The 10,158-nt window shown below is 42.8% G+C and overlaps 1 protein-coding gene across 1 annotated transcript in view; it reads left to right on the top strand.

Moving 5' to 3' along the window:
• Window positions 1-276: 276 nt before the first annotated feature.
• AGPAT5 (1-acylglycerol-3-phosphate O-acyltransferase 5) overlaps window positions 277-10,158 on the top strand; it is a 61,255-nt gene continuing 51,373 nt past the window's right edge. The window contains exon 1 of the mRNA XM_087775070.1: window positions 277-759. Coding sequence (XP_087631196.1) covers window positions 541-759 — 219 coding nt within the window. The 5' untranslated portion in view covers window positions 277-540. The remainder of the gene's footprint in view (window positions 760-10,158) is intronic.

The following is a 10,158-nucleotide window of genomic DNA, read 5'->3' as shown; positions in this document are numbered from 1 at the left end:
AGCTCTCCACCACGCCATGCGGGAGCAGCCCGGCACCCCCCGCCCCGGAGGGCTGCTGTAGCCACTCACTGCCTGCCGGGGCCGAGCGGGGAGGGCCAGGGCCAGGGTCGGGGTCGGGGCGGGGGCCCGGGGCCGGGGCCGGGGTCGGGGCGGGGGCCCGGGGCCTGCTGGCGGGGACCCCCGCGGGCGGCTGGGCCAGCCCCCGTCCCCTCAGGCCGCGGCCGAGGCGGGGCCACGGCACCGCCCGCCCATCCCGGAAGTCCCCCGCAGGCGCGCGGGGCCGCCTTCCTGCCGGCGCGGCTCCTCCTCCGGCCGGGCAATATGGTGGCGGAGGCGGCGCGGGGAGAGCCGTGAACCGGGGCCGGTGCCGGTGCCCGCTCCCGCGCCTCCCTCCCTGCCGGCGGCCGCCGCTGCTGCTTTCCCGCCCGCCTGGCGGGTCTGCCCGGCGCGGCGGGCGATGCGGTCGGCGGGGCTGCCGGGCTGTGAGTGAGCGCGCCGCCCATGTGGGTGTCCCGGTGAGGCCGGGGGGGCAGCGGGAAGATGCTGCTGTCGCTGGTGCTGCACACCTACTCCATGCGCTACGTCCTGCCCGCCGCCGTCATGATGGGCACGGCGCCCACCTACGTGCTGGCCTGGGGCGCCTGGCGCCTGCTCTCCGCCCTGCTGCCCGCCCGCTTCTACCGCGAGGTGGACGACCGCCTCTACACCATCTACCAGAGCATGGTGCTCTTCTTCTTCGAGAACTACACGGGCGTGCAGGTGAGCCGGGCGGGGAGGGCACGGCAGGGCAGGGGGGCTCCGGCCCGGCGGCTCCCCCCGGGAGCCGGTGGGGAGCGGCCGTCGGTGATGCCGGCCGCGGGCTCTCGGCTCGCCTCCCGGCCGGCGCCTGCCCCGCTTTGCCTCCCCTCAGGCCGCTCGGGCGGGCGGGAGGCGCCTCGCCTCGCCTCGCCTCGCAGGGCCCGCCCGCCGCCATGTGAGGTCGGCGGGGAGGAAGGTGCGGGCTGCGGCCTGTCCCCGGTGCCGGCGGGGGCTCCGGATCCGCAGAGGACAGCCTGCCTTCGCAGCCGCAGTTGCTCCTCTGGTGATGCTGTTGACGGAGAATTGGTGCTGTGTTCGTTTTGCAGGTCGGGAAAATGGAAGGGATGCGGCAGCAGTCGTGCTCTGTCAGCACTCGAATGGCAGCCTCCTTTGCACACTTGAACCCTATGGCCTGTGTTGCACATCTGTAGTATTGGTAGTAGACAAGAAAACTATAATCAGCTGTAATTGTACTTAATACACCTACGAGTTTTTAATAAATAGTTTACTTAACCTTTAAATTATTGCAGCAGCTCCGTTCTCATGCAGTCTACCCACTGTCAGTCTTGGGCCCTTAAATTTTGGATCAGCCATGGCTTGTGGTTATTCAGTATCTCAGAAACTGAAGTCCAAGGTTTCAGGTTAATAAGTTGGAATCGGAGGCCTCTCTTGTGTGACCAGAGCGGTATTTGCGTTCAAATAATAATACTTCGCTTATCTCACAATGCGTTAAATGCTTGAAAGGCTACGTATTTGTCTGGAATTTGAAAGTAAATAAGGAGACTTTTAATTCTACATGCAAAATATAATTACATAAATGACAGGTGCTTACTGTGCTTAAACCTGACTTTCAAAGTTGTCTGAATATACAGAAGTGTATTTGAAGTTTGTGTCATGTCAGCTGTAGGTGCTTGAGAGTAAAGAATAACAAGTGCTTACATGTTGATTGGCAGGTGACAGAGCTGGTACAAATAGGCCCTTCTTCATATTTCCAGGTAAAGCATTTGTCCACTCTCTTATGAAGCATTTATTTCAAAATCATGCTAGGTCTCCCCTAATTTCCACTCCTGAGCTGCAGTTGTAGGCCTCATTTCATATCAACTCTCATGGAAACCCCCCAAACCAGCTGAAGATAGAAGAATTGCATAGTTTGACATCACGGTGAATAGAACAGATACAAACTAGAAGTGAGATCTTTTAGTGGTAATTAGGTTTTGATTCAGCTTGTAACTCATGTAACTTCACCCTTGCGCCTCGTCCAAATCAGTCCAAAATTAGTGATTTACATATCTTTTTTTTTTTAAAAAAAAAAAAAAGGGAAGAAGGAGTGGTAGTTCACAGATTAAGTACTTACTGTTTTATCTGCCTTCCTTTTCATGTAGCATCTTTAATGCAGGTATCGATGTGTAGTAACACACCTTGGTCATTAGCTGCTGCAAGCAGCAGTATAATAGTTTAATTCAACCCATTCTAAGAATGAGAGCCAAAAATTAAGATACAAATTGTCACAGAAAAATTACTCAAATGTCCTAAAAATAGTGTGCACAGAGTAGCAACCACTTTGAGCTTTTGATAAGAACTTTTATCAAAAAAAATGCCTGTGACATAAAGGTATGGAAAGGAAAATGCTAACTAAAAGAAACAAAAAAGCAGCCATTGTCTGTTGACCTCTATTTTCTTTTATTGCACTGATAAAACTTTATCCACACAAAAAAATGCTGGGAGACAGTACATGTGATCACTTAGTACAATATTAAAATAGAGATGCTTTGTCACAGTGAGCAACAGATGATACTAAGAGAAGAAGAGATGATATATGCGAAGCTGAAATAAAGGCTAACAAAGAAGAGAGCCCACAAAACCAATGTAGCATATGTCATTGGATAAGTAAAAGGTAACTGAGACTGAAAGGTAAATAAAAACTTGGAAAATATGGTACATATATAGAGAGGTAAGAGGTAGAACCCTTAAAATTCATGTATCGTTTAACTGGAAGATATCCTTCATTTGTTTAAGGAGGAGAAACAGGGTGTCCTTTCAGACCTGCTCTTGCAAACACTGAACACGCTTAACTTGAAACTCACAGTGGAAAGTTAAGCATGTGCCTGAGTGTTTGAGATTGGGATGGTAACCTGAGAGCTACTGTGAATGGGCTGTTTTAGGGCATGTAATTAGATGCAGAAGTGTAGCATCATTAAACTTAATCCTAAAACACAATGCAAGAATAGTAACTTGCATGGTCTCATAAAGGCAGCTGTAGGGCTTTACCAACGTTAAGGCATTGTAATAGCTATGGGAGGGAGGAATTCAGCATTTCTTTCAGGTTTATTAGTTTATTCAATCAATTAAAGTGTGTTGGGGTATTTTTTTCTAACTGGATAAATGAGAGGCCAACGACCTCATCCATCAGAATACTGGAACTTCTTGCGTAGTCTCACTGAAGTCATTAGGATTATACAGGTCCTTAAGTGACTTACTGAATCAAAGCCTTAACTGACTTTTTCTTAGCACTGCTGTTGTCTTACCCTATATAAAAAGTTTTTATGTGCTGTTTAGCATTCTTTGGTTTATTACGCTTAGAGTATTTGTGGTTTTTCAATACGATAATGCTCCAAGGCAGTTGTGAATATTTGAGATGTCTGACCTTAAAATAATAATTCTGCTGAAATTCCCAGTAATGTGAGTGGGGCCTTAATAGAATAAAATTGGTTTGGATCATAAACATAGATTATTTTTTGACTGAATGAAATACTATTGTATCTTGATATTTATTTTTTATTTATTTATCTATCAGGAAGTGATGCTTCTGTGGATCATCTTCTGTTAGTCCATCAGGTATTCAAATCAGTCTCCCCCTCACGACCATATGCACAAACGTATTTTTCTTCTTTTTTTATTCTCCTTGACTTGAATGTTTTTAGCGAAGTTTATTAAAACAAAAACTCTAGTTCATGCTAGGAAGGCATTTTATCTCTGTAGTAAATGCTTTTCAGTTGTGAAATGTAACTAAATAAGGTGATAACCTGAACTGTATGACAGAAAATCTTGAAAGACTAATAATTCCCTTTCTCTTTAGTTCTTAAGTATTTGACTTGAGAACTAAAATAATTACAGAGCTATAATTGCTGTGAACCCTTGCTGAGTATTTATGTTCCAGAGAGTGGCTCATGAAGTAGCTGTAAAAGTTTCTCTCTCATACTGTAAATACTTTCCCTTTTTAAATTTTGGGTTAGACCTGGTTTTTTTTTTCCACCAAAACGATTGTTTTACAAAGCCTAAGAGAACTTGAGCTAAGATGGAATCAGTTTAGATTTTCCAATAATATTAGAATTGTGTTACTGAATTGCCAAAAATAGCCCTTTTGCTGAATGTCATGCAAGAGTAGGTTGTAGAAAATTGAAGAACCGGTATTTAGAGCACAAAAAGCAACCCAGAACATACCAATCCTGTAAATGAGGTAAACTGGGCAAAACCAGTATGACTATAAAGTGAAATCCTATAATGCTGTGTAAGTCTGTCAGTGCAATTGCAGTTTAGCAGATATCCATGAATTTTATTAAGGAGCTATAAATATATAAAATTAATCTATACATGGCATTATGACAGTGCCCTTCAACAATCTCCAGGATTATAAACTCATAGCAATGAAAATCTGTAAATGCAGTCTGTTGGAAAGTGGCATAGAGAGAATGGCCCTGCTTTGGCCCTGTGTTGCTTTAGATGCAAATGCGATTGTCTTGGTTCCCACCTGTCCTGCTGTAAGCTGCAGAGGTGCTACAGTACTCTCTTCCAGGAAGAGTATGTACGAGATGCTTGAACTCTATGTAAAGCGAGTAGTAAGTCTTAGAGAGCAAAGGATGTTAATTTTATCAGCAACAAGCTGAAGCAGTCACTGACACAAACAGGTGCAATTCAAGTGCTTTGGAGGACTTGCATTTGCTTATGCTAATAGTAGATTTGTCCCCAGGTTTCTAAATCACCAAGTAGCCTGTGAACAGCAGTTGTGTTACTGCTTTTGTCTTTACTCTGTTAGGGAAGTCTGGTCTCTTGCATTTCATACAGACAATAAACAGTTGCATCTTACCATAGAATGTGAAAACCAAAATGACTGCAAATATACCTATGATTAGGACGTTTGAAGGGCTGAAAGGACTAGTAATTCAATATGATGAATGCTGTCATCTCTCTGTGACCCTTAGCATCTTATCCCAGTTGCTGTCAGGGTGATGAAATTCATGCCTATTGTGTTTGTGCACGTTTCAGATCAGGTGAGGACTAAATGTTCTTCAACTTTTTTTTGTTGTAATTGTGTTTGATATTTTGTATTGAGTGGCGGTGAAGAAATAATAAAGAAATCATCACTCGGACTGCTTCCTAAAGGATCATGTTCCATCTGAAAGGTTTTGACAACTGAATAAAACCCATGACTGAATTAATGTGCATGGATTTTGTTCAGTGCTTGTGTTATCTCTCTTCCCTACTCCGCTTCCTGCTGAATAGGAGTTTTTGGAGGTGGTGCTTTCATTAAAGGCATTCTGAAATTCTGGTTTTCATTGTCATTATGGGACTCTGGAAGGCCTGTGAGAATCAGATGCTACCTCAGTGTTGTTTAGCAGAGCTGTAGTATTTCTAGCAATTATTTTAGAAAATACGAAAGATCTGTGTTTAACAATGCAGTGTGCTTTCTGGATTGGTATTGAAGTTTGGACTTGCTGTGTCTCAACAAGGTTGAAAACTACTTAGGATTAGAACACATTAAAATTTTGCAGAGACACTGTGCTGCTGAACTCTTGACGATGCTTTCCGGTGGAGTAGAGCTTGGGCTGTGTTTCATGTCTTGGCTTCCTAGGAAATCTGTGAGGAGAGCTCGGTATCTGAGCTTGGGATGGATGCTTAGTCTGCTGGCTATTGGCCAATTTGCACTGGAAGTGAGGGTTGCGAGGTCGGTGCCCATCTCTATTCCCAGGACAGCAGCCTTCCCAGACAAGGTTATGTTTACTTACTCCCTGCTTTCCCTTTTGAAGCTCTTCAGCCATCCAGCAGGTAATTCAGGAGGGCCTAAGGTGGAGGTGGGAAGCAAAAGAGGCAGTGCAAGTCTAATGGCCAAGTTGCAGCGTACTGATGTCAGGGAGGTGCTTCTGGTTGCTGTTGGTGAGGTGGGTTGTCATCCCTTAGGAACCTGGTTCTTCCCTCTCCGCAGTGAGGGAGGCATCATAACCAGGCTTCATCAAGGCAGGGTGAAGGTTCATCTTCTAACTGCTTTCTGTCGGTAGATGTGGGTGACAGCATCTGACTGCTCTTGAGACGAGGACCCATGTCCTGGGCAAATGCCATAACCGGAAGGTCAAAAGGAGACGTCACTTTTCACCGTTCTCCAGTTGTGTTTGGAAAGAAAGTGCTGGCAATTGTATTTTGGCATGAGCCTGGTTTTACGAACCTGTGCTTGAGTTCCCTGAGCTCTCCTCCCAGTCTGGCAGTTCAGGAGTGGGAGAGTACTGGGACGGCGTGGGAGCTGAGCAGGAAGCTGCAGAGCTGCAAGGAAGGCAAACCTCCAAGCTCAGGCGGTAGCCGAGCAGCCTCCGAGGGCTTGCGCTCTCCTAGTTCATTCCATGGAGCTTGCAACTCCTGTTAGCACCCGTTCATATTGCTGCTTTGCAAAACTATGTTAGCTGTTGTGAGGCATGTTGCAAGGTTAAGATAATCATACCTTGTCATTTATTTGCGATGGTAGAAATAATGAAATAAAGGTCTTCGGGGAGTGATAGAAATTTGGGGATTGGCGCGGTGCAAAGATTGAAAAGAAACTGGAGAACGTAGTGAAGTGAATCACTTTTGTGTGGTTAACTTTTGAAAGAAGCCCAGGGAAATTTTTCTGCTGTGATACTAGCTCCATGAAGATGGTTTACCCTGGCTCATCTCATTAGAGATATCAGGGCGCAGCTGTCTCCAGGTGTATGTGTCTTTTATAGCATACAAAAAAGTCCTGTAGGTTATTGTAGCAGAAATGAAGTGATACCTGCTAAGCCTGAGGGATGTGGCTTTCGCATTGAGATGGATGCCTAATTTTAGACTCTTACGTTCAACTGTGGTGTGAGGCAGCAAAAATAGATACATTAGGTATGTAAGCTTTGCGCTTTCTTTTTTAGATATTGCAAAAGATATCTTTGCATGTATCTTTTGTTCTGTCTGCCTTTGGTTATCGTTCTGAAGGTGAAAATGAAGTCCTTCATGACTCCAGTTTGTTGGGATATCAACTAGAGTTCTGGTGTGCTGCAGATTTGGCTCCGGGGCAATCTGGAAAGTATTCAGTATGGGGAGATTCCACATTCGGTGCTGGTCTTGATCATCCCCTGCCTCCTGCCTGATACATGAAAAATAAATAAATTAAAACTGAGAGCATTTTTAGAAATCAGGTATCAGCTACCTGAACCAAAACTGCTGTTTGGGTTCGTAAATTAGATTTGTGTGGAGATTCGCCTAGCATATGTTTTCTCATTGGCAAGTCACAACTGAATCTGAATTTTATATCGGCGTTATCTAATACAGTCTGCAATTTAAAACTAATATGTATGTTTATATTTTAAAGTTAGCTACATACATTTATGAAAATCCTAAAAAGTCAAGTATTTGTCAGGTAGGAAAAGCTAAGGAGTCAAAGGGCAGGTTTGAATGCACTTACAAATTCTGATTCCAAGTATTTGGCCAGTAAGTTTTACAATCTCATAATTTCATTTTAAAATTTTCTGTTTAAATCTATTTTATTTTTAATATCTTAAGATTTTTAGTATATTCAGTTCTTAATATAAATTGTCCTGATTTTGCACAATTTGTTACTTTTGAAAATACAAATGGTATTTATTACTTTTTTAAATGCTGCTTTTTTTAAAAAAAAAAAAAAACAAACCCTGCATGAGCTTTATGCACCTTCCTCTTTTTGCGTTTGACTGTGTTTTAGTAGATACTGGGCCATGGAGTTTTACAGTGCTCTTCCATGCCCTTTCCTTCTGCTTACATAACGTGTCCAGATACTTTATGTAAGGATGATTGTTAATTGAGAGGTTTTTTCTCCTGGTACTCTACCATCAGACACTGTTCTTGTTAAGAGAAGATTCTATTCATAGTTAAACATTTGACTCCAATTATTTCAAACTACCTCAGGCTTACAGGGTATACTTTTTTCCCTCAGATTTAGTTGCGTTAGATGAAGTAGGCTCAGATGTCAGGGATTTTGACATTACAATTATGAGGAAGCATATCTTCTCAGGGGAAAAATACTCTTTAATCTTTGTTCTGTCAGTTTGAATTCACGCTGTGAAGACATTTGGGATAAAAAAACAGGGAAATTATTTTCTTCTTTTGTTCATTTCATTTCTGTCACATATTACTTGTCATCTTCCCTGTTATAACTAGCTCCTCAGTGTGGGAATAGGAAATCATACAGTTTATGCTAGTTTGATTTTTAAATGTAAAATTAGCTACCCGTGATGCGGTCGAATCTGTATTTAAGCATGTAACTAGAGGTGAAGAAAAATAATTATTTTGGATGACTTTGAACTGTATTGTGCTAGTTGCAATAATTTTCCTCTGGAACTTATGGATTGACTTGGAAGAGTTATCCTGTCCCATTTTGTCATGCTACTTGGGAATCTGAGGGCATGCATGTTTCTTTTTGCGTAAGCAAACATAGTGCACAGTCCCGAGCAAGCTGCAGGTGAACATGCTCATTCACACACTGTGGTGGTGTGCAGATATCAAGAGTGATTTTAGCAGTGGCTATTTTTTGAGGCTGATTCAAGTTTACTATGTTCAGGTCTGGAGCCAGATTAGTTGCAGCTAGCTCAGATACCTCCTTGCATGTTCTCTTTTGCTGTGTAATGATTCCTTTGCCTCAATTTGAAAGTCTACAGTGCTTAAATTCTAAATACTTACTGAAAATGATGTGTGGAGGAGCTTTCAAAAATCTTACTCCACAGCACAAGCAGAAGACATAGAGGTTTCTTAATCATCCCCTTCCCATGCATGTCAACTCATGGGTAACTTCACACCCAGTTCTGTCTGTCCTTGATACAAACGCTTGTACCAGTATTACAAATAAAGATACAATCAACTCCTCCTTGGAGTCCTTGGCATTTAGAAGCAAGGTTCCTATTATAAAGAGCTCTAGATAGAGGAACTGCAGGCTGCCACGAGGTTTCCTGCTTGTGGCTGGTGTGAGGTGCACAAAGGATAACACTTCCAGAATGTGCTTAATGTACCAAGGCACTATAATGACTGTTTTGGAGGCGATGGATGGGATGGGACATGGACATTATGTATTTTCCACTACAGAAGAGTAATAAAGTAAACAATAGCTACATTAAATGTGGGTCACTTTTTCCTTTCTTTTAAGGAAATTACAAAAATTTGTGGGAAGAATTCTTCAGAGGTGCCAAAAGGCACCTTATAAATAATAGTCTTATAAATAGTCTCCCTTATAAAGGGAGACTATTTCTTTCCCAATGAAACAGGTGGAACACCTGTTTTGCGTAATACAAAGATGCCAGATGTTTAGAAAAACCCTCCTGTTGAAATCTCAGCTTATAAATAATCTCCTTTCACTTGTGCTATATATATTTGAAATATGTGCAGTACTTGTTAAAAAAACGTAATTACTGGTGATTTATGAAAAAAGTTATTTAGATGCTCTAACTTTGACTTTCCCAAGTGGTCACTGATGATAACTGTGAGCCACTCCATGGTCTACACCATAGAACTGCACTGCAATCAAAACAAGTCATTTGCAGAAAGATTCAGTAAATTACTTAGGCACTGAAAATAGGGGTTTTTTTCAGAATTTAGATGCCAAAATCTTAAAGTTATGTTCATGATAAGTCCTGCTTTTTTCTGTCACCAAGACTGAAACAGTTATACAGATGCCTTTTTTTTTTTTTAAGGTTCCTCAGATAGCTAAAGAGTCCAGGCAGGAATGAAGTAATTGTGTATGCTTAAAGCAAAGTTCCCAGCCCACGTATAGCCCTCATCAGGATCCAGAAGCAAAGCTCCTGAATCTATAGGTACTGTCAAATGATATTTAACATATGTGGGCAGGGCTGGGGACCTCAAAAAAAGTTGTAGCTCTTTTTTTTTTTTTTTCCTATTTAAACAAACAAACAAAACCCAAAAGAGAATAAACTATGGTACCTCTCTAACTTAATGAGTTAGAGCACAAGCTCAATTTACAGGATGCATCAGTTCAGTTGTCTCTACATACGCGTATCCCCACCTCTTCTTTGAAAAAGATGATTTAGCAGTTTGTTTTCAGAAGAGAGAATCCCCCCTCCGTAGATGTGCCTTGTAACAGCAGTGAGCAGCATGTTAGGG

This window comes from Nipponia nippon, unplaced genomic scaffold (genome assembly GCF_047370975.1).
Source record: "Nipponia nippon isolate SJK-2023a ecotype South Korea unplaced genomic scaffold, ASM4737097v1 scaffold_4, whole genome shotgun sequence".
Taxonomy (NCBI): Eukaryota; Metazoa; Chordata; class Aves; order Pelecaniformes; family Threskiornithidae; genus Nipponia; species Nipponia nippon.
This window is presented reverse-complemented; position numbering and strand designations above follow the sequence as displayed.